At 41.9% G+C, this 25579-nt stretch overlaps 1 protein-coding gene across 1 annotated transcript in view; it reads left to right on the top strand.

The window, feature by feature from the left end:
- The window catches only part of arpc1b (actin related protein 2/3 complex, subunit 1B), a 51677-nt gene extending 26697 nt beyond the window's left edge, over nucleotides 1-24980 (top strand). Inside the window, exons 5-10 of the mRNA XM_073060662.1 lie at nucleotides 4357-4464; nucleotides 9133-9339; nucleotides 15521-15596; nucleotides 18780-18976; nucleotides 21744-21834; nucleotides 24500-24980. Coding sequence (XP_072916763.1) covers nucleotides 4357-4464; nucleotides 9133-9339; nucleotides 15521-15596; nucleotides 18780-18976; nucleotides 21744-21834; nucleotides 24500-24538 — 718 coding nt within the window. The 3' untranslated portion in view covers nucleotides 24539-24980. The remainder of the gene's footprint in view (nucleotides 1-4356; nucleotides 4465-9132; nucleotides 9340-15520; nucleotides 15597-18779; nucleotides 18977-21743; nucleotides 21835-24499) is intronic.
- Nucleotides 24981-25579: the final 599 nt, after the last annotated feature.

Genomic DNA, 25579 nt, shown 5'->3' with positions numbered 1-25579 from the left:
GTCTGAAATGCAGTCGGGCAGCCTACAATCTAACTGTATACAGTATAGTATAAAGCAACTCGTAGTCAATCAAACAGTACTGAGAAACTAGAGAACAATGAATGTGAAAAATGGATAATATTATATCCCAAGACTAGTGCTTATTTAACATTTAGTATTCCCTCATTATACCCTATTAAATTTTACAAGCAATGTAGTGACTTCTTACTTGTAGACACTGATGTAATGCAGTAAAATCTGCATCTGTTTTTTTATTCTATGGCAAGGTCCCACATCAAAAAGAAGAATCAAATGGCCAAGATTTTCCCGTATCTGCAAATGGGGAAGGGTGAAAATAACCATTTCTGTCATGGATCTCCTGTCAGAAACTTCAGTTTGTGTCCCATTCGGATGTATTGGAATTTTCTAGGACATTTTCCAACAGAGCTGTTCTTCCTCAGCATTGAGGAAAATATACCAAAGTTTCTGGAATGATCCCTTGAGCCAACGTCCCCTAATTCTGGAATATGAGTTCTCAAGAAACAGCCACAATATCTATTTTGTTAATTCATCTAATTTGTGTGTTTGAATATGATTCACCTCTCATTTCTCATCTCCAATGCTTACAGGCTAATCTTTCTTGATTCCCCCTTCGTGTAATAACCACATAAAAACTTGATGAAACTGCATCACACTGATTTCAGGGCCAGTTTGTCATTTTTTAAGTACATAGACCAAAATGGACAAGTATTTCAGCTGGATTCTCAGAAAAGAACCCTGAACCATTGCTGCAGGATTTCCTTTCTGTAATATGGAGTGTACTTTCATAACTGCTTGCATGTTTACTTTTTAAATTTGAAGAACCAGAACACAAAGGTCTGCTCACCAACATTTACTACTTTCTCACCATTTAAATAGAATATTTTTTCTATTTTCTAAAAATTGAGAGAACCTAATATTTTTGTATATTATGCACTGCTTGGCCAATTTCTCACTCACTCAGACTTCCACTGCTATTTGAAAATTCCTTATACCACCCTTTCCTACAAGGTCTGATACATTACACTATCTAGTTCATAAATATAAATTAAATTTGTTTTTATTTTTATTTCGAGATACAGTGCTGAGTAGCCCTTCTGGCCATGCAGCTCTGACAACCCTGATTTAACCCTAACCTAATCACAGGACAATTTACAATGACCAGTTAACTTACCCGGTGCATCCTTGGACTGTGGGAGGAAATGGGAACATGTGGGGAAAACCCATACATTCTGAGGTAAGGATGTACCGAAACTCCTTACAGATGGCACCGGAATTGAACTCCAAACTTAGCTGTCCCAAGCTGTAATACTGTTACACTAACCACTACGCTGCTGTGGCCCATCCTGATTGGCAAATTGTGAATTGCTAGAGAAAACACAGCAAGAAAGTGGAATTGCTTATTAAGTGGTGAAATGGGCTGAACAGACTATTTAAACCATAAGACCATAAGACATAGGAGCAGAATTAGGCCCACTGAGTCTGCTGCACCATTTCATCCTGGCTGATCCATTTTTCCTCTCAATCCAATTCTCCTGCCTTCTTCCTGTAACCCTTCACATGCTGTGTAATCAAGAACCTATCAACCTCCACCTTAAATACACCCAACGTCCTGGCCTCCACAGCTGCCTGTGGCAACGAATTCCACAGATTCACCACCCTCTGGCTGAAGAAATTCCTCCTCCTATCCATTCTAAATTGACATCCCTCTATTCTGAGGCTGGTCTTTAGACTCGCCCGCTATAGGAAACATCCTCCCCACATTCATTCCAGCTAGGCCTTTCAACATTCACTAGGCTTCAATAAGATCAACCCTAATTCTTCTAAATTCCAGTGAGTATAGGCCCAGAGCTGTCAACGTCCCTTATACAATAAGCCTTTCATTCTCAGAATCAGTCTCGTGAATCTCCTCTGAACCCTCATCCATTGTCAGTACATCCTTTCTTAAGTAAGGGGCCCAAAAATGCTCACAGCCCTCCAAGTGAGGCCCTACTGGTGAATTATAAAATCTCAGCATTACCTCATTGTTTTTATATTCTAAACTCTTGAAATGAATGTTAACATTGCATTTACAGAGAAAGTTTGAAGAAGTTAGGTCTTTATTCTTTGGAGCGTAGAATGTTGAGGGGGGACTTAATAGAGGTATTTAAAATTATGAGGGGGATAGATAGAGTTGATAGATAGAGGAGATAGATAGGCTTTTTCCTTTGAGAGTAGGGGAGATTCAAACAAGAGGACATGAGTTGAGAGTTAAGGGACAAAAGTTCAGGGGTAACACGAGGGGGAACAACTTTACTCAGAGTGGTAGCTGTGTGGAACAAGCTTTCAGTAGAAGCGGTAGAGGCAGGTTCGATATTGTCATTTAAAGTAAAATTGGATAGGTATATGGACAGGAAAGGAATGGAGGGTTATGGGCTGAGTGCAAGCATTCGGCATGGACTAGAAGGGCCGAGATGGCCTGTTTCCGTGCTGTAATTGTTATATGGTTTATATTTGTCTTCCTCACAGCCGACTCAACTTGCAAGTTAAGCTTTAGGAAATCTTGCACAAGGACTCCCAAGTTCCTTTGCTCTTCAGATTTTTGAAATCCAACCCCCCATTTAGAAACAAATTTATGCTTTTATTCCTTCTACCAAAGCACATGACTTTACACTTCCTAACACAGTATTCCATCTGCCACTTCTTTGCCCATTCTCCTAATGTCTTAAGTCCTTCTGCAACCTCCCTGCTTCCTCCACACTACCTGTCTCTCCACCTATCTTTGTATCATTCGCAGATGTAGCTGCAAAGCCATAAATTCCATCATTCAAATCATTGACATATCACATAAAAAGAACACCAACCCCTGTGGAACACCACTAGTCACTGGCAGCCAGTCAGCAAAGGCTCCCTTTATGCCCATTCTTTGTCTCCTGCTAATCAGCAAATCCCCTATCCATGCTAATATCTCCCCTTAATACCATGGGTTCTTATCTTGTAAAGCAGCCTCATGTGTGGCACCATGTCAAAGGCCTGTTCAAAATCCAAGTACTCAATATCCATCAATTCTCCTTTGATTATCCTGCTTGTTATTTTCTCAAAGAATTCTAACAAATTTATCAGGAAAGCTTTTGTGCCTCCGAGTACACTGAGATCTCAGCTGTAGCAATCAACTCTGTCATCTTCTCAACCATTGAAGGCAGGTTAACTGGCCTATTATTTTCTTTCTTCTGACTCCTTCCATTCTTGAAGAGTGGAGTAGAGTCCTCTGGAACAATGCTAGAATCTAGTGATTCTTGAAAGATCATTACTAATGGCTCCTCAGTCTCTTCAGCTACCTCTTTCAGAACCCTGGGGTGTAATCCATCTGATCTAGATGACTTGTCTACCTTCAGACTTCTCAACTTCCCAAGCAACTTCTCCCTAGCAATACCAACTGCACACATTTCTGCCCCAACACTCTCAAACTTCTGGCATGATGCTAGTGTCTTCTGCGGTTAAAACTGATGCAATATACATTAGTTCATCTGCTACTTCCTTGTTCCCCCTAACTACCTCCCCAGCATCGTTTTCCAGTGATCTGATATCTACTCTTGCATAGAAAAAAAACTTTTGGTATCTTATTTGATATTATTGGCTAGCTAGCTTACCTTCAAATTTCATCTTTTTCCCTTCTTATGGCTTTTACATTACCTTATGTTGGTTTTTAAAAGCTTCCTAATCCTCTAACTTCTCACTAATTTCACTAACACACCAACAAAGACTGAAGAATCTTACCAGAAACTTGCCTCGCCCAAGCCTGTTGAGCTAAAGTCTCCTTATTCTAACATTGGTCCACTCCAACAACGGCCAGTCCACTTGTCCTTACTTATTTTTATTTGCCCTTACCAATGAATCCTGATTCAATTGGGCTGCAGGGAAAAAGCTGAAAGCCCATAATCGCTACTTTTTAACTTGCACGCACGCACTTGATTTTTACCACCAGAAAAAAACTTCTCTTTTGTGTGTCTTATTTAGAGCAGCCACGATGATGCATGGTGTGTCAACTGAGAAACACCACAACGGTTGACTAGTTAGTGCTGGGTCTTCTCAAAGAGGCAGAGCAGATGGAACTTAACATGATGTCATGCTCTATCAAAACAAAGCCTGGCAATTATCGCTGAAATTGAAACTCTCCCTTTTGCTGATGAGCAGAAATATATTTTTCAACTGTGCAAGTCTTATTAACGCAAAGCCCATTAACCCAGGGATTTCACTTCTGTAGATGTATGGCATGAAGGGAAATGGAGAATCGTGCAAAAAGTTGGATTGTCTGCATATCACATCACCTCAGTTTAATCTGGTATGTGTATTTTTTAGGTGGGTTTGCAAACATATTAAGAAACCAATTCGCTCCACTATCCTGAGTCTGGACTGGCATCCCAATAATGTTCTGCTGGCTGCTGGGTCGTCTGACTTCAAGTGCAGGTAATATGGGCAAGAGTTGATCAATTTATTGCTTCATAAGCTAAAACTAACAATGTCCCCACACAGATAGCAACTGATATCAGGATCAAACCCATGTTCCTGTGATGCAGCAAACCTGCTGTACACCTTGCCACTCCTTGTAGCCACAGCTGGTTAATTGGAAAAGCAGATGTAGCTAATCTATTCAGGCTTGGTAGTAAAATTCATTAATAAACCCACATCCACCACTTCTGGTGGCAACTCATTCCACCCTCTCACCACCCTTTGAGTGAAGAAATTCCCTCTCATTTTCCAATTAAACATTTTACCTTAACCCATGACCTCTGTTTCTAGCCTTCCCTGCAGGAAAAACCCTGCTTGGATTTACCCTATCTATGTCCCTCATAATTTTGTATACCTCTCACTAATCTCCTTTCATTCTCTAATGCCCCGATAACCATACACATTAAATGTTTGTAAACTGATCTATATTATAATTTGTGAATGTGGCTTATAGACTATCAATGATTTTTGATCATTGCCTACTTTCAAATATTAAAGCAGGCACAAAGAATGGGGAAAAACACTAACCTAATGTCAGATTATGTCAGTACATGTGGTAAGTACTCTGTAACTCTAAGGAGGAAAGTATGGTGGTGGAAAATTGGAGGTTTTTTTTTATTTTTACATAGAATCGTGGGTGTGTGGAATGTGCTGCCAAAGGTGGTGGTGGAGGCAAATACATTAGGGACATTTAGGAGACTTAGGCACATGGATGAAAGAAAAATAGCAGACAATGTGGGAGGGAAGTGTTAGATTGACTTTAAGTTATTTAAAAGGTCAACACAACATTGTAGGCAAAAGGACTAAGTGCATTAAAGGGGAGGTGTTATCACTGTACTCCTGGTGTAGATGCAGAGATGTACTCACCCCACCCTGATCTAGATTTGTTCTCTGGGCTTTTTTTTTCTGCTCTTTGACTTCTCCTTTCCCCTTCTTTCTAGTGTCAAGATTGCGTCTTGTCAGATCTCATTCTTCTTAAGCAACCATCTCTACTCCTTGTTATACAGTTAAATCTTGGTGACTTGGTGTGTCTGGGTAGTCTTGTTTTGTCTGGTGGATTTAGAGCTCCTTTCCGGGGAATGCGCTAAGATGGTAGCACAATATTAATACGCAGCAGCCTCTCCAGACTCTGAATTTGGGGATTGCCAAACATTATGTGGATTTTCTGGTGTAGTCTGTTTTGTTAGATAGATAGATAGATAGATAGATACTTTATTCATCCCCATGGGGAAATTCAGCATTTTTTCCAATGTCCCGTACACTTGTTGTAGCAAAAACTCATTACATACAATACTTAACTCAGTAATAATATAATATGATATGCATCTAAATCACTAGCTCAAAAAGCATTAATAATAGCTTTAAAAAGTTCTTAAGTCCTGGCAGTTGAATTGTAAAGCCTAATGGCATTGGGGAGTATTGACCTCTTCATCCTGTCTGAGGAGCATTGCATCGACAGTAACCTGTCGCTGAAACTGCTTCTCTGTCTCTGGATGGTGCTATGTAGAGGATGTTCAGGGTTTTCCATAATTGACCGTAGCCTACTCAGCGCCCTTCGCTCAGCTACCGATGTTAAACTCTCCAGTACTTTGCCCACGACAGAGCCCGCCTTCCTTATCAGCTTATTAAGACGTGAGGCGTCCTTCTTCTTAATGCTTCCTCCCCAACACGCCACCACAAAGAAGAGGGCGCTCTCAACAACTGACCTATAGAACATCTTCAGCATCTCACTGCAGACATTAAATGACGCCAACCTTCTAAGGAAGTACAGTCGACTCTGTGCCTTCCTGCACAAGGCATCTGTGTTGGCAGTCCAGTCTAGCTTCTCGTCCAACTGTACTCCCAGATACTTGTAGGTCTTAACCTGCTCCACACACTCTCCATTAATGATCACTGGCTCCATGTGAGTCCTAGGTCTCCTAAAGTCCACCACCATCTCCTTGGTCTTGGTGACATTGAGACGCAGGTAGTTTGAGTTGCACCATATCACAAAGTCCTGTATCAGTTTCCTATACTCCTCCTCCTGTCCATTCCTGACACACCCCACTATGGCCGTGTCATCAGCGAACTTCTGCACATGGCAGGACTCCGAGTTATATTGGAAGTCAGATGTGTACAGGGTGAACAGGACCGGAGAGAGTACGGTTCCCTGTGGCGCTCCTGTGCTGCTGACCACTGTGTCAGACCTACAGTCTCCCAACCGCACATACTGAGGTCTATCTGTCAAGTAGTCCACTATCCAATCCACCATGTAAGAGTCTACTCCCATCTCCGTTAGTTTGTGCTTTAATATCTTGGGCTGGATGGTGTTAAAGGCACTAGAGAAGTCAAGGAATGTAATCCTCACAGCACAACTGACCCCATCTAGGTGAGAGAGTGATTTGTGCAGCAAATACGTGATAGCATCCTCCACTCCCACCTTCTCCTTATACGCAAACTGAAGCGGATCCCGGGCGTGCCTGGTTTGTGGCCTCAGATTCTGTATTATCAGCCGCTCCATGGTCTTCATCACTTGCGACGTCAAGGCAACAGGTCTGAAGTCATTCAACTCCTTTGGCTGTGGTTTCTTCGGTACCGGGACAATACAAGATGTTTTCCACTGTCTGGGTACTCTTCTCTGATCTAGACTCATGTTGAAGATGCGCTGTAGTGGTTCTCCCAGTTCAGTCGCACAGGCCCTTAGTAATCGTGGGGAAACTCCATCCGGTCCAGCCGCCTTGCTGGTACAGATCTTCCTCAGTTGACCTTCCACCTGTGCAGCCGTAAACCTGGACGTGGGCCAGGTCTCCTGTGAGTGGCTATTTTCCTGTGAGGGAAGTAAGCCTGGTGTGGAGTTCTGCATTGAGGGTGAGATTGTGCTGTCGAACCTATTGAAGAAGTTGTTCAGCTGGTTCGCTTTCTCCACATCTCCACTTATGTTTGCCCCCCGCTTTGCACCACATCCGGTGATGATCTTCATCCCATCCCACACCTCCTTCATGCTTTTTTCCTGCAGCTTTTGTTCTAACTTTCTCCTATACTGCTCCTTTGCCCCCCTTATCTGTACTCTGAGTTCCTTCTGAACTCTTTTAAGCTCCAACCGATCACCCTCTTTAAAGGCCCTCTTCTTCTGGTTTAGGAGGCCTTTGATGTGACTAGTGATCCAGGGCTTATTATTGGGATAGCAGCGAACAGTTCTAACAGGAACAACCGCATCCACACAAAAATTAATATAGTCCGTTGTGCATTCAGTGACCTCTTCAACGCCCCCACAGAGCCCCCCTTGCAGTACATCCCAGTTCGTAGTACCGAAGCAATCTCTCAGGGCCTGTTCAGCTTCAGGAGTCCACTTTCTAAAAGAGCGTGTGGTAGTGGGATGCCTCATCACAATTGATTTATATCTTGACTGTAACAAAACCAGGTTGTGATCAGCTTTCCCCAGTGCAGGCAGCGGGGATGCACTATATGCATCCTGTACGTTTGCATACAGCAGGTCAATAGTCCTGTTACCCCTGGTGTAACAATCCACGTACTGGGAGAAAGCAGGTAGTGTCTTGTCCAAGGTCACATGGTTGAAGTCCCCTGTAATTAACACCAGTGCCTCAGGCTGTTGGTTCTGAAGCTTAGCAACGGCGGAGCTGATGACGTCACACGCTACCGTTGCGTCGGCACGCGGCGGGACATACACATTCACAACAATGACGCTGGCGAATTCTCGAGGCAGGTAATATGGCCTCATACTCACAGCGATCAGCTCAATATCTCTTTCACAAACGGAGATCTTTGTACTCACATGCCCGGGGTTACACCATCTTTCGTTAATGTAGACAGCGAGTCCCCCTCCTTTCTTCTTCCCACACTTTTTGGCATCTCTGTCAAATCTTACCGTAGTAAAACCAGGTAATTCCACATTTACATCCGGGATGTTAGCCGTCAGCCATGTTTCGGAAAAGCTTTTGTGATATCATTCTGGAGGAACATTGTTTCATTTTTTAACTGCATTGCAGTTGTGGTTTCTAAATGACAATAAACCAAAATTCAGTTCAGTTCAATTCAATTCAAATCACTCTCCTTTCTATTTACCTTTCTGTATTCTCCCCAGGGTGCAATCTTTTTGCATACGAGTTTTATTAATAAAAATTACAGCATTGTCAATGATGAATAGCTACAGTGATAGATAATGCTTCATTCCTTGGAGAACTGTCTTGCATCATGTTTTGACCATATTATGTCATCTAAGGCATAATTAATATCATATAAGTGGTGGCTAATCCAGTTAAGTTTTGCTGCTGCTGATCAGGCCTGTAATGATTTCAATGTCAATTGTGTATGTCCCTGTGTGGGTTTTCATTATTTCAGGTTATTTGCTGGACATGTTTGATTCAGTGCTGCTTTAGTGGATCTGCAAGCTCCCATACACATGTGGTCAAGCCCAATGTCAGCAGAAGGCAAGAGAACCTTAAAAATATACCCTCTTCACTCATTTCCTGTTAGATGTTAATAAATACTCTAGTTCTGCTGTTGGTTGTATTTTTTGAACTAGAAAGCATAAATCTCACAAATACCCAGTTTGAGTAAGCAGCCTTTCTGTAAGAAAGTGGGTCTATTATAGGTAGTCTAATTGCACTTCTGTATTCTCATCGCCAGGATTTTCTCTGCCTACATCAAGGAGGTAGAAGAGAAACCCTCACCCACGCCATGGGGTTCAAAGATGCCATTTGGAGAGCTGATGTTCGAGTCCAGTGGGACTGGAGGTTGGGTTCATGGGGTCTGTTTCTCTGACAGCGGAGACCGTGTGTGCTGGGTCAGCCATGACAGCACCGTGTGCGTCACTGATGCCAACAAGAAGTCAGTGTAAGTGTCCAGTTTACTACTTCTGAATTTGGGATTGTTAACAGGCTTGGTGGGACAAGTTTTTAAAAAAAGTAGTAAATTTACATTTACTATTCTCTGTTGTAATGTAGCAGTCAATTTGTACACAGCAAGTTCCCACAGACAACAATGTGGAAATCAAATGATACTTTGTTTTAGTAATGTTGATTTATTGTCTGGAGACAGCATAAAATCTCCCAATGCCCCTTAAAGATACTTAAAAGGGGACTTTTTTGCCCAAGAGAGAATAGAAAAATGTCTCAGAATACCCCAAATATGTAGCATTCTCATACTGTCATCTGGATTTCTCTGCTTGAGTTAGTGGACTGGGCCCTGAAATGGCTAACACGAGAGGGCACAGTTTTAAGGTGCTTGGCAGTAGTAGTCGGTGAGCCAGGACCCCAAATTTGGGCCACCAGTACCATCTGGGGGGAATAATTCCTATAATGAATTTTGGCAAGCTATACACCCCTAGTGGTAGAAAATATGTGATAGGTTTGCAGCGTGGTAGCTTGTATGGTAACCTCCATGCTATAAGAACCACGATCCCATGGTGCTTAGCCTATAATAAGATGAATTATGCCAGGTATCTGTCCCCTTACTTTGCTTAGATGATGAACCTCCCAGAGAAGAATCCTTCTATGTATGAAGCCTTCAAGACAGGCCAATTCTCAGTGCAGCTGTCAAGTAACAACCCCTTTGGGCAGATCCCTGTGGACCAGGCTATTGAAGCCACAGTGAACAAAGACACACAGACTCCTGGAGGCACATCACGGTTCAGCCTGAATGCTGGAGCTATCAAGCGTTACTACATAACAGCTGAGCACCGTAGTGCATTCCTGGGACAGTTAAGGGAGATGGTGCAAGGCAACAAATCAGAGCTTTGTCATGCAGAGCTACAGCGGCCAAGAATCCAGAAAGATGAGGAAGCAGTTTCAGCGGTGGTTAGCCTCATACATGAATGGGTCAATTCATTTGCAGAGAAGAGCAACCTCATTAGCATCTCTACGGCAAAGGCAGCCCCCAAGGACATTGCCTCCGACCTGATGAAGGCATGTGAGATTGGTGAGCAATGCTTTGCAACCTTCAAGGATGAGAGACTGGAGGAAGACCCACCAGCAAATAAATTCCATGTCCCATTGAAAACCAACAAGCTGCAAACATTCAGTGACATGTGTAAGAAGAGAGAAGTGAAATCAAATGGGAGGGCGATCATCTTGAAAGCAGACAGGTCTTTGTTTGGACGCATCATAGTGATGGCACAAGGGCGCAGTCTACGTATGGAGGATATCCTTTCTCATCCCTTTGGACCATTGCTCTGGGCCCTGTCCACACCAGAAGGATTGCTGAGAAAGACAAATAAAGCTACTTTAGTCACAACCTTGCAGAAAAATGTAGCAGTAGAAGAGCAACTCCCAGGAAACTCTGCTACAGTGGCTGATGGAAGTAACTTGGTCCAAAGAGTGGTAGGTGATCAAGTTACTTTTGTAGATGTTGCCACAATTCTGGGTATTGCTCTGAGGGAAGGCAGTCAGAATAACAGAATAGATGTTGTGTTCAACACATACAAGGAGAACTTTGTCAAGAATAGTGAAAGATCTCTACAGGGTGAAGAGACTGGTCATGAGTTGCAAGGTATCACAGGCACACAGATGGTGGGGCAGTGGAAGAGCTTCTTGACCAAAGTCAGTAAGAAAAATAGTCTCATTAGCTTCATAGTCCATGAATGGAGGAAGGCAGAGTACAGAGCAAAGCTACAGGAGAAGATTCTGTATACAACTGTGAATGACAAATGTTACAGAATCACATTTCAAGACAGTGAGGAGGTGTCAGCTCTTCAGTGTCAACAAGAAGAAGCAGATGGCCGCCTACTTCTCCATGCTGCCCATGCCACAAGAGAGGGATACCAATCTGTAGTGATTTGCTCAGAAGACACAGATGTCTTTATCATGTCTTTAGCATTTTGTGACAAGATTGAGGCCCCATTGTTAAAGAAGTACGGCACTAGAACCCGTAAAAGGCTTGTAAACATCAGGAAGGTTGCTGTCACTGTTGGCATAGAGGTTTGTAGGGCTCTCATCGGGTTGCACTCACATACAGGATGTGACGCTGTAAGCACTTTTGCAGGCAAAGGGAAGACGAGTGCCCTAAAACTTCTGACCAGCAACAGGGAACTCAGGACACATGCTTAGGGTTGGGTCAGGAATGGGACCTCTCCCCAGAACTGATGGACAAAGTAGAGACATTTACATGTCTCCTGTATACCCCAAAAGCATCGACCACCAAGGTCAATGAGCTCAGGTATCACCTTTTCTGTGCCAAAAAAGGTGAAATCAAATGTCATCAACGCCCACCATGCAAGGACTACTTAACAAAACATGCACAGCGAGCCAACTACTAGGCTGGTATATGGAGAAGATGTTTGGAGAAGGACCCACAAGTGCCAAGCCCTGTTGGCAGAGGATGGAAGATGGAGAGAGAAGAGGAAGCTGAACAGTTGATGGTGCATTGGATGGGCCAGCCAGCACCTGATGCCATCCTGGATCTACTGGCCTGTAACTGACCAAAATAATGTTCACCCCCAAGATGTACGTGTGTTGCAAATGGCCTCAGGTGCACTGACATGTGTAGACTGGCAGACTGTGAGAACTCGGCATCCACCTCAGAGAGTGTGGAAAGTTCAGATGAAGGTGTGGAAGATGTGTAAAGCTACCACTGGTGCAATGCTATCACATATTTTCTAATTCTAGAGATGTATACCTTGCCAAAAATCACTGAGCATTATTCCCCTCAGATGGTACCAACCAACCCTACTGGCTCACGGACTATAGGTACAGAGGAGATGTCAGGGGTAAGTTTTTTTTTATGCAGAGAGTGGTGAGTGCATGGAATGGGCTGCCAGCAACGGTGGTGGAGGCAGATACGATAGGGTCTTTTAAGAGACTCCTGGATATGTACATGGAGCTTAGAAAATTAGAGAGCTGTGAGTAACCCCTGGGTATTTTCTAAAGTACATACATGTTCAGCACAGCATTGTGTGTGGGCAGAAGAGCCTGTATTGTGCTGTAGGTTTTCTATGTTTCAAACTCAGGCAAATTACGAAGATATTCATAAGAATACTGATTTTGAGACTGAAAATACTGTTAACTTACACACTGTTCATAAACAAGACCCCAGAAGTCATCAATGTTTACTCATTTTGAAATTATAAGCTGTGAAGAGTTAGAGGTCATAATACAGATAAAGGTGTCCATACTCACAGAAACCTTACTGACAGTATATGTTTGTGATAGTACTCACAATATAATAGCTACGCCTGTCATTAACAATCATATTGTCTTCACTGGCCTCTGAACATCCTCTTGCTTTTCTCACCAGTGTCCACCAACTCCTATTGACTGCATCCACAAGATCTCACCCCCACCTCCAACACATTCACTAGAGGCGATACTAGATCGGAGAAGGAAATGGAATTTTTTTCACACAGAGGGACAAGCTACTTGTGCCAGCAACTGTCCCAAATTATACATGATGCCTGAATCCCAGCCTGAGCTCCTGACCCATTTAACTACCTTTTGTACCTGGTACCAGTTATTGATGAATTCTGCCCATTTGTTTCTTTCTATTGGTGTTTGAAATACATTATTACTGTAATTTGGTGTGACCATTCCTTCTACTAGAGAACAGACATTATTAAAGATATTCTGCTAAAGAATAGGCAAATGCTTAAGGTTCTGTTTAAAGTGGATGACCATAACTATAGGAAAGCAAAACACACAATGCTGGAGGAACTCAGGTCAGGCAACATCTAGGGAAATGTTGACATTTTGGGCTGAGACCCTCCTTCAGGACTGGAAAGGATGGGGAAAGACATCAGAATAAAAAGATGGGAGAGGTAAAGGAGGACTAGCTAGAAGGTGATAGGTAAAGGCCTGGAGAAGGAAGAATCCATGACCTCGTTGTGGCAAAAGAAGAGGCCATGGACTAACATATTGAATCAGGAATGAGGATACGAATTAAAATGGTTGGCCACCAGGAAATTTCACTTTTGACAGATGGAGGTAGCTTCAAGTTTAAAGTTAGTTGAGGAAAGGGATAAAAAGGGAGGATGATTTCATCATTGTTTGGCATGATCTAGCTACCTGCAGATAAGCCTACATCTGATAAATGGGAGTCATTTCAAATTGAAATAGAAGAGAGTTCAGGGTGAACAGGAAATAGGAGGAGCCCTGAATGTAAAGGGTTTTCAATGGCTAGATAAATAACAAGCAAGCAGCATGTGGCAAGAAAAGAAAGCAAAGCACAGTTTAGAAAAATTAGGGGTACTTTAAAAAGAAATGGGGCAAAGAAGGGGCAAGAAATATCACTGGGCAAACAAAACCAAAGAAAATCCGGAAACCTTTTATTTTGTGTACATTGAGTTTAAGATGATACTGAGGGGAAGATAGGGCCCCGTGAGGAACTAAAATCTTTGTGTAGGTGACTTTTTTCATCTATACGTACCAAGAAGGACATTGTGGCTGGAGAATTAAGGCAGGTGGGCAGTGAAATTCTTTATCATGCTATCATTAAAAAGATATTATCTTAATAGGCTTAAAACTGGATAAATCACTGCAGCCTAAGCTGCATCCTAGGATGCTATGGGAGGTAAGGAAGGAAATTAATGGGGCCCTGTCCTAGGTTTCAAATCTTGGCTGGCCAAATGAGATTGATGTCATGCAAGTTGATTCCATTAATGCCTTTGACAAGGTCCCATGTGGAAAACTGGTCCAAAATATTAGAGCCCACGTGATCCAGGGTAAAGTGGATCCAAAATTGGTTTGGTAATGAGAGGAGGTGTACATTTGTGATTGGAGACCAGTAACCAATGGTGTTTGACAGGGATTGGTGCAGAGACTCTGTCATAGAATATATAATTGGTAGGTGACAGAATTACTGAGGATCAGAAGGGTGGTCTTGGACCATAGGCTGATATTGATTCATTATTAAGTCAGACAGAGCAATGGCAGATTTCAATTCTGATAAGTGTAAGGTAACAAAGTTTGGGAGGATTGAAGGTTGGAACAAAAAAACTGATTGGTGGCATCCAATTGAGTATTGAGGAAGGGAATGAACTTGCTGCACCAATCCAATGATGCCTGAAGATGGCAGCACAAATATATAGTGCTGAAAAGTCATATGAGATATTAGCTAGGCTGGACCACACCACTTCAGTTATGAGGAGAGGTGAGGTTTGTTTTCCTTGAAGCAGAGAAGCAGCTTGACTGAGGTATACAAAATTATAAAGGGACAAAGGCAGGGCAGACTGTCCCCATCAGAAAGAGATCTAAAACTAAAGGAAACAGGTTTTAAGGTTGAATGCAGTTGGTTTCATGAGGATCTGAGGAATCAACCCCTTTTTTTTAAAAAAAGTGGTCAATTTTTTCTTATTATTTAGGTCGAAGTCACCATTTCCAATCTGAGTGAAAGCCCAGCATTAAGGGAATGGGGAATATGGTGGGAGCAGAATAAAATACCTCATTAGAACATGAGATCATTTACAAGTTCCTAGAATGTCAGCCTTTCTGTTGGTGGAATAAAATTCTCCCATCTTGCAAAGAAAGCACAACAGCACCTCTACTTCCTCAGTCTGCGGAGGTTCAGCATGTCATCGAAATCCTTGGCAAAATTCTGTAGCTGTGTCATGAAAGTGTGCTGACTGGCTGCATTACAACCTGGGAGCAGCACCAATGCCTTTGAGTGAAAAATCCCTCAAAAGGTAGTTGATACAGCCCAGCACATCACGGGTAAAACCCTCCCAACAATTGAGCACATCTAGAAGAAATGTTGCTGTACAAAAACAACATCCATCATCAAAGATCCTCATCACCTAGGCCATGCTTTTTTCTCATTGCTGCCATCAGATAAGAGGTACAAGTGCCTCAGGGTTCGCACTACCAGATTGAAGAACAATTACTACCCCTCAACCATCAGGCTCTTGAACAAAAAGGGATAGCTACACTCATTTAAGGACACTATTATATTGTTACTTCATGCTAATTATTTATTGCTATTTATTTATATTTGCATTTGCAATTTGTTTATTGCAGAAAAAAAATCTCAGTTGTATGTGGTGACATGTATGTACTCCGATAATAAAACTTTGAACTTTTTTTCTTTACAGGATTGCTTCATTCAACACAGAATCTCTACCTCTTCTGACTGTTACCTTTATCACAGAGAACAGTTTAGTGGCAGGGGTAAGTAATTAACCGAAAGACAGTGGCATCCCCCAAGCAGCATTTCGTAGCATATGTCTTTGTGCTCACTTGACAGAAGTTTGAAGGAAAATGCCTTTCACAGAAGAAAGAGTTCTTTCCAAGATGTTGGCACAAAATTTGTACAGAGTTTGTAGAACATTACCAGAGATTAAGTGACATGGAGAGATGAGAAGCTGGAATTCTTCATGGAGCAGAGGGTTAAACAAAATTTAATAAAGATTCTCAAAGTTATGGTTTTTTAAGGTTATGACTGACAAGAGGGTTTGTAACCAGAGGACATGATTTTTAAAAAGTAATTATTTAGAGAAGCAGTGGACAAAATTCCATAGACAAGTTATGCTAGTCTGGAAAGCACCTTTTGGAAGATAGTCATTTTCTTGCAGCATTGCTATTAAATGTCATTCTGTCAAAGAAAAGATTGAAGAGCATTGGAGAAATCAGGAAGTGAGAACAGCAATGATTCAATGATTTCAGATTCCCTGGCCCCCATCATCTTATTTTAACTATGGATGTCCAATCCTATACACCTCCATTCCCCACCAGGAAAGCCTCAAAGCTCTCTGTTTGTTTTTCTGGACACCAGACCTAACCAGTTCTCCTTTACCACCACTCTCCTCTGCCTAGCAGAACTTGTCCTCACTCTAAATAATTTCTCCTCCCACTTCCTTCAAACTAAAGGGGTAGCCATGGGCACTTGCATGGGTCCCAGCTATGCCTGCCTGCTTGTCAGGTATGTGGAATAGTCTATGTTCTAAGCCTACACTGGTGACTATTTTACACTTTTCCTATGCTACATCAACAACTGCATTGGTGCTGCTTCCTGCACCCTTGCTAAACCTGACAACTTCATCCAATTTGCCTCCAACTTCCACCCTGCCCTCAAATTTACCTGTTCCATTCTGACACCTCCCTCCCCTTTCTCGATTTACTTTCTGTGGAGACAGCTTATTCGCTGATGTCTATTTGAACCCATGGACTCTCACAGCTACCTGGCCTATACCTCTTCCCAGCCTGTTACTTGTAAAAATGCTGTCCCCTTCTCTCAATTCCTCCATTTTTGCCTTAAAAACTTCTATAGTTGTACCGTGAAGAGCATTCTGACAGGCTGCATCACTGTCTGGTATGGAGAGGCTACTGCACAGGACCAAAAGAAGCAGCAGAAGGTTGTACTTAGTATATCAAGTCAGCTCCATCTTGAGTACTAGCCTACAAAGTACCCAAGACATCTTCAGGGAGTGGTGTCTCAGAAAGGCAGCATCCATTATTAAGGTCCTTCAGCACCCAGGGCATGCCCTTTTCTCACTGTTAACATCAGGTAGGAGGTACAGAAGCCTGAAGTCACACACTCAGCGAATCAGGAACAGCTTCTTCCCCTCTGCCATCCTATTCCTAAATGGACATTGAATCTTGACACTACCTCACTTTTTTAATATGCAGTATTTCTGTTTCTGCATGTTTTTTAATCTATTCAATATATGTAATTGACTTGCTTGTTTATTTTTTTTTCCCTCTGCCAGATTACATATTGCATTGAACTGCTGCTGCTAAGTTAACAAATTTCACATCACATGCTGGTGATAATATACCTGATTCTGATTTGCTATCAGGATGAGGCTGTTCTTAACAGAACAAAGGAGATGTCCCCCTTTTTCAAAGAAAAAGGGGCTTCCCTTCCTCCACCATCAATGCTGCCATCAACCATCTCTTCCATTTCATGCACGTCTGCTCTTACCACATCCTCCTGCCACCGTACCCTGGGATAGGGTTCCTTTTGTCCTCACCTACCACCCCACCAGCCTCCACATTCAGCACATAATTCTCCAAAACTTCCGCCACCTCCAATGGGATCCCACCACTAAGCACATCCTTCCCTCCCCCAGCCCCCCTACTTCCTGTTTTCTGCAGAGATCAATCCCTATGCAACTCCCTTGACCATCTGTCCCTCCTGCTGATCTCCCTCCAGGCACTTATCCTTGCAAGTGGAACAAGGTGAGACCCAGCATAGATTGGGAGACCACTTCGCTGAGAACCAACGCTCCCTCTGCAGAAAAAGCGGGATCTCCCAGAGGCCACCCATTTTAAATCTACTTCCCATTCCCATTTCGATATGTCTATCCATGGTCTCCTCCACTATCATAATGAGGTCACACTTAGGTTGGAGGAACAACACCTAATACTTTGTTTGGGTAGCCCCCAACCTGATGGCATGAACATCAATTTCTCAAACTTCCATTTATGCTCCCCACCTCCCCAATTCCCATCCCCCTTTTCCCTCTCTCACCTTATCTCCTTACCTGCCCATCACCTCCGTCTGGTGCTCTTCCCCCCTTTTTTTCCTTCCATGGCCTTCTGTCTCTTTCACCTTTCAGCTTCCAAGCTCTTTACTTCATTCTTCCGTCTTCAGGTTTCACCTATTACCTTGTGTTTCTCTCTCCCCTCCTCCCACCTTTTACATCTACTCAGCTTTTTTTCTCCAGTCCTGCCAAAGGGTTTCAACCCAAAACGTCGACTGTACTCTTCCATAGCTGCTGCCTGGCCTGCTGAGTTCCTCCAGCATTTTGTGTGTGTTGCTCAGATTTCCAGAATCTGCAAGCATTCTCTTGTTTGTTAGGGAGTGGGACTAAGTTCTTTCAGAAAACCAGTAGAGCATGTTGATTAGAAAGACCTCTTATTCTATAGCATTTTATAAAGCTACAGTCACTTCTGCTGGAGCTGCTTCATGTTTCTTATTTCTGAGCACTATTAATGTTATAAAGCAGGAATATTTGCATCCTGTGCTAAACTTAAGACCTGTTTATTGGTACTGAGTTTAATGAAATCAAAATTTAGCTAGGGAAGCAGGTAATTTCATCAGACTGTTCAATCTAGATTCCAGTTGGTGGTTCCAGCTGTACATTTGGTCATCAGATTTCATTGGTGAGCAAGGCCACCCATGAACTACAGAATATTTATAGAACCCCAGGAGCCCCAACCTAGCTTGAAGCAGTAGCTTTATAAGAAGGATATGCAAAGGAGATTTTTGTTTAAATTTTCATCTTGTGTTTTGAAAATGCCCAACAGGGACCGGTGAAACTATAAAGTATTTTTCTATTACAGAGAGAAAAGTAAATAGCAATTTAATGGGACAGAAAATTCATTTTAATTCCCATCTTGTTCTCACAGGGTCATGATTGTTACCCAGTGCTGTTTACTTATGACAGTGCCCAAGACAAGGTAACATTTGGCAAGAAACTTGATGTTCCCAAGCAGAATGTGCAGCGTGGAATGACTGCTCTGGCGAAGTTCCGGAACTTGGATAAAAATGCCATGGCTGATAACAGTAGTGTCACGCTGGATACCCTCCATAAGAACAGCATCAGGTATAGTGTTTGACACCCGTCCTTAAATGTGTCCTCACTAAATACAGCAAGGTCATGTAGAGTTTCATAGAATGGTGTCATAAAGTGGATGAACCTCTTCAGTGCAATCAGACAATTGAAGCCAATCCAGGGAGCACTTACATTTTCTTTGATATGACTCTCTCCCAGTCAAGAACCAGTGCAACTTCCTCTTCAAGGACTTCACAGTTATAAAAGCTTTTCAATTTAGAAGCACTACACCATGTGGCAAGCATTTCCATGGCTCACTCTTCCTGAGGAAAGAACAAAAAAATAAAATTCTCTTTATTCCATCTTAGGCAACGGTTTAAACTTTCATACCCTGGGCCTTCCAACTTGCCTCAAATTATCATCCAAGACCAACAAATGAGAAAGGTGTCTTCTCAAATCTACACAAAGAAAAAATTTAACATTTCCACCCTCGAATGAATTACCTGATTCCTGGCAAGATCCTTGTGAATGTAATATATATAATTCCCTAAGCCTTTGCATTCTTGCTAAAGCAAGTATGATGCTGGCAAATTCCAGTTGTGGTCCAACAAATGATCTATAGTTCTAGCATGATCTCTTTGATATTCGACTTGTTAATCTAAATAGCCCATATTTACTGTAATTATTTCATCAAATTGCTCAGTTAACTTCAAGAATTCATATCTATTAACATTATGGTTTGGCTGCTCATTTATATTGAGTTTACGTCATTATGATATTGCTATTGATATATTTCACGTCATATTGTTCCACTTTCAGCTCCTTATGCCACTCTTCTGCCCAAATCATATTCTTGTCCATGAACTCCTGAGATTTCTTACTATCCTCATTATTCTCTGCAACTTGGTGAAATTTTATATCACCTCCTAACTATGCAGAGATCCTCAGTCTAGAAATGGTTGTAAAATTTGCCAGTTGAAGTGGACTACAAACTAATTCTGTGGTTTAGGTGGAAGGCATGGATCCAGAGTGAAGTAGTAGTTTGAAAAAAGGAGATTGTATCTACAATGAAAACCAAATGGGCTGCTGAACTTTTATTTACAAACCCAAATATTTGGCTTAGAATACAACTTGCTGAAAGAGCTTCCATTAATCACCCTTTCTCCCCATATGGTAGGTGTGAATGTCAGTGGGACTGACTAGTTACAGATACCACACCTATCCTGTGATGAGATGAACCTGCTTAGAGAAAGATCAGCTTTGTCACATGTACGTTACAACATACAGTAAAATGAGTTGCTTGCAACAAATCAAATCTGTGAGAATTTTACTGAGGGCAGCCTGCAAGTCTCGCCAGGCTTCCAGTGCCAATAAAACTTGTCCACAATTCGCTAACCCTTCCTTTGTATGGAACTGTGCTATATTTTCTGATATCAGAAACAAATTCTGACAAGTCAGTAGTGAGGCTTTTCACCTTTAACATTAAATAGTAAAATATCAGACGTGTACCCAAAGCTATCTTGTTCATTTCAAGTGGTTAAATCAAAGTTGAGGTTCAATTCATGTTTACTGCAGTGTTGTCTACTCAACCTGGCAGCCTAAACATTTTGTTGTTTACTACTCGTTCAATAGAGGCAAAGTGAATAAACTTCACAAGAATAATTTATTTTGTTATTGCTAAAATATAGTTCCTGCTGATCAGAATTAAGGTTTCTTTCACCCATTAAAATAATTCAGTCCTTTCAAATAGAAATGTTCCCATGGCATTGTCTTGTAATTCTAAAGGTTTTTGTTTTACATGCTTTTCCCACGATTGGTCTATTTCTTGTTCACTAGCATCTCTAGACCTCGATAAATACATTTGGTTACTGTTTGAATTATATCATCAATAGAACCTTTCGCAGCTGCAGGGAATGGATTTGCAAAAGTCTCCACACAAGTACTGTCCTCAGAAAAATTTCAGCTGCGTTTTTGAACTGTGGTTGTTTTCCATTCTGATAGGTCATGAAAAGCAAAGAACTGGACACTGCTGTCACTGTTCCTGTACAAGCCCAAAAATTGATCCAGTTATGTTGCAGCCTGGGCACTATCTGCACCAGAACAATATTATGTAGTGCTTTCCAACTCAACCCAACTTCCAAAGAATATTAACTTGAAGTTTACCCCATACTCTCTTAAAACATGGTGGGGGCATAAAGCTTGCATTTCTGGCTTTTACTTTTGGATTCTATAGGAAGTATAGCCTTTGGTGGCAGCTACAGTACTGACACAGTTCACCCATTTGTCTTCATAAAACATAGGAGCAGAATTAGGCCATTCAGCCCATCAAGTCTGCTCTGCCATTCTATCATGGCTGATCCCAGGTAAATGAACACATTCCTAGCTTCCAGTTCAACAGAGCAATCAGAACTATCTGCGATATCTTTGGCCTTATAAATAGCACTGAAGTCTAATCCTTAGGCTTCTCCTCTTAATTTTCTGCTAAATTTATTTCATCTCTGCTGGGTGCTCTGATTTACTAGCCACAGCATGGTGAGTGCTTGAACAGACCCAAACCTATAAGTGAATCTCTAGTCCATGACATCACTACTATCCTACACACTCAATCCACCTTGGAACCAGTTCTTAGTAAGGTGACCAGGAATTGTCTAATATGAAAGATCTGTAGTAAATGACTTGGTACTTTAGAGAGGACTGTTTCATTCACTTTATACAAACTTCTACTTTCAAATTTCACTGAACAACATTGCCTCTTTTTGAACTTCAGAGATGGAAAAGGAAAATACAAATTTTCTTTAACTCGTTATTTTCATTGCAGCCAAATATCCAGTCTTGAGGGTGGAAAAAAGAATTGCACTAAGTTTTGCACCACTGGCATGGATGGCGGAATGGCAATCTGGGACTTAAAGGTAAAACCAAGCACTTTCAATAGTTACACTGAGCTTTCTAAACCTACACAGCTCTCCAGTTTCATCTACCCCAATAGATAAAGTTATATTAAAAAAGGTGTCCCTGAAAATTACTGCAGCAAATTGCAAGTCCACTCTCCACTGTGGCACTGGGACAAACTGGCCAGCAAGTTTTTAATACTGAGGAATTGAGTATTGCCTGATATGTCACTTTACACTCCACCCCTTATACTCATGCTGACACAATCATTGTCTGACTGTGATTTCATATACCTTGCTGCTTCCATTTGCCAAGAGGAATTTTATCATTTACTGTATTCATTGTGTTTTTATGCTTGTGCTTTTTATGTTACATTGGATCTGGAGTAACAATCAATTTGTTCTCTTTGATGCTCATGTACTAAAGAATGACAGGAAATAAACTTAAAAGCAACAGCTATTACTTGAGGAAACTGCTGGTACCTACTATTAATCTCATCACCTGTATAAGTCCAGAAAGATGGAAGTCTAAAAAGAATGAGCAACGTGTGAATGTGGATGACAACACAATGTTATAGATACTGCATATCACAAGTTATTGATTGCTATGCCAGCTGTATATTTATTTTCTGCTTCATTCACTGCTCAGGTGAGGGAAACCTTGTGTGATTCATTTTTCCTGAATACCAACCTCATCGTTTTCCATTTAAGGCATTGAGCTGTTCCTGCCAGAGGCCTAATTGCACCATCTGGCCACTAGCAAGGATCAAGAGTCTCTCTCATTTTTCCAACAGAAAGAGCAAAATCTCCACCAGCTATCAGCTTTAGTGGCCCCATCTGGCACAGATTAATTATTGAAATATATAACAACCTCAACTTATGAATTAGGAGCAGGCTTCTTGACTATGCTCAACAGTCCACTAAGATAGCAGCAAGTAGATCATAGAGAAGTACAGCACAGAAACAGCCCCCTTCATCCATTTAGTCCATGCCAAAAAACCATTTAAACTGCCTCTTCCCAACAACCTGCACTGGGATCACAGCCCTCCAACTCCCTACTATCCACGTGCCTATCTTTTAACATTGAAATCAAGCTCGCATGGAGCACTTGTGCTGGCAGCTCGTTCCACACTCCCACGACCCTCTGAGTGAAGCAGTTTCCACTCATGTTTCCCTTGAACTTCTCACCTTTCACCCTTAAGCATTGACCTCTGGTTGTAGTCTCACCCAACCTCAGTGGGGAAAAAGCTTGATTGCATTTACCCAGCAAACACGAGGAAATCTGCAGATGCTGGAAATTCAAACAACACACACAAAATGCTGGTGGAACACAGCAGGCCAGCGGAGACGGAGGAATTGTGAGAAGGGGATAGCATTTTTGCAAGAGACAGGGTGGGAAGAGGAATAGTCCAGGTAGCTGTGAGAGTCCGTAGGCTTATAGTAGATATCAGTAGATATGCCGTCTCCAGAGATGGAGACAGAAAGATCAAGAAAGGGGAGGGAGGTGTCGGAAATGGACCAGGTAAATTTGAGGGCAGGGTGAAAGTTGGAGGCAAAGTTAATGAAGTCAACGAGCTCAGCATGCGTGCAGGAGGCAGCACCAATGCAGTCGTCGATGTAGCGAAGGAAAAGAGGGGGATGGATACCCGTATAGACTTGGAACATGGACTGTTCCACAAAGCCCACAAAAAGGCAGGCATAACTGGGACCCATACGGGTGCCCATGGCTACACCCTTGGTTTGGAGGAAGTGGGAGGAGCCAAAGGAGAAATTATTGAGAGTAAGAACTAATTCCGCTAGACAGAGGAGAATTGGTTAGGTCTGGAATCCAAAAAGAAGCGAAGAGCTTCAAGACCGTCTGGGTGGGGGATGGAGGTATATAAGGACTGGACATCCATGGTGAAAATAAGGCGGTGGGGGCCAGGGAACTTAAAATCATTGAAAAAATTCAAAACATGAGTAGTGTCACGAACATAGGTGGGAAGAGATTGAACAAGGGGGGGGGGATAAGACAGTGTCAAGGTATGCAGAAATGAGTAACCCCACGATTTTGGATACCTCTATCAAATCTCCTGTCAGTCTTCTATGTTCTAAAGAATACAGTACAAATCTATTCAATCTTATAATTTGAGCCCTACAGACCTGGCAACATCCTTATAAATTTTTTGATTTCTTTCAATCTTGTTTACATCCTTCCTGTAGGTATGTAACCAAAACTGTCCACTAATACCAGGCTTCCAGTAAGAGAGGCAACCCTCTATGATCACTCTGGCTTCTCCTGCAAAGCCACTGTCTAATCCAATTTACTATCTCTTCCTGAATGCCAAGCGACTGAACCTTCTTAACCAGCCTCCCATGCAGGACCTTGCCAAATGCCTTACTAAAATTCATGTAGGTCAGATTATAATTTCATCTTTCTTCCCACCCCCATATCTGGTAACCAGAATCTTGCCAATATAGCTTCCTGAAATAAAAGCAACAACAAAAAAAGTGTGAACACAAAGTAGAGAAAATGTGTGTTTCTTTGAAGTTGAAGCATTTCCTCATTAGGATCGGCTTCATTCAATTGGTACTTTTAAAAACTTATGCTCATCAAGGTCTGAGTCTGTTCATTGCTGATACTAATAGCTTTAAATTGTGAAATGTCTATTAACATCTTTCATTGCAAAAATCTCTGTTTTTCCAGACTCTGGAGGCTGAATTGAAAGATCTGAAGATTGTTTGAATCATGGGACCAGTCTCCTTGAAATATGCAACTTCTTTAATTGCTCTGCCAATCTTTGCCACACCCTCTCTTAAAGCAATTCAATCTCAGCTTATCTCAGTTAATGCAAATAGTGCTGAAATGATTATCATACTTTAATAGTAATCATGTACCTAATGAAATAACAGTAAGGCCTGCTACTCTCAGAAGGTGCAAGAGCCTCCCATTCAGAAATTGCTTTGCAATGACTCTGTGCTCTAGCGTTTCAATACTGCATAAGGTGCCTTGGGCAAGTCCCAGTTCCTATCCTCAGGGGTTTGTCAGTTTCAACAAGATTATTCTTTTAACTGAAAAAAATGAATAATAAATATGTGCTATTTAGTAGTTTTGAGCTATCTTTGCTGGTCATAAGATGAATTCTGTTTCAAAGCTCTTGGAATAATAAAATGAACTATGAACCAAAGTTTAGTTTTCCTTCTTTAAAATCATTTGAGTAATCATTTCACATTGAGCAAAAGCAAACTATCACACTGTAATGAGAACTGGAAGGAAGTTTCCAGTAAGACCAAATATTGAGAAATTTCAAACACAAGTAAATCTGCAGGCGCTGGAAAAACTCAGTAGGTCAGGCAGCATCTATGGAAAACAGTAAACAATCAAAAATTTGGGTCTATTGGAAAAAAAGATGACAAGTCAGAGTAAGAAGGTGGGGGAGGGGAGGAAGCAGTACAAAGTGATAGGTGAAACTGGGAGAGGAGTGAAGTAAAGAGCTAGGAAGTTGAGTGGTGAAAGAGATAAAGGACTGGACAAGGGGGAATCTGATAGGAGAGGGAAGAAGTCCATGGAAGAAAGGGAAATGGGAGGGGCACCAGAGGGAGGTGATGGGCAGTTGAGTGGGAAATGGGAATGGAGAATGGTGAGAGGGAGGCAATCACCAGAAGTTCAAAACAAATCGAATGTTCATGCCAGATGGAATACAAAGTGTTGCTCTACCAACCTGAGTGGGGCCTTATTGCGGCAGTGGATAAGGTCATGGACTGACATGTCAGAATGGGGAAGTAG

Source organism: Hemitrygon akajei, chromosome 11, assembly GCF_048418815.1.
Source record: "Hemitrygon akajei chromosome 11, sHemAka1.3, whole genome shotgun sequence".
NCBI classification, from domain to species: domain Eukaryota; kingdom Metazoa; phylum Chordata; class Chondrichthyes; order Myliobatiformes; family Dasyatidae; genus Hemitrygon; species Hemitrygon akajei.
The sequence above is the reverse complement of the archived record's forward strand: the minus strand, read 5'-3'. Positions and strand labels throughout refer to the sequence as shown.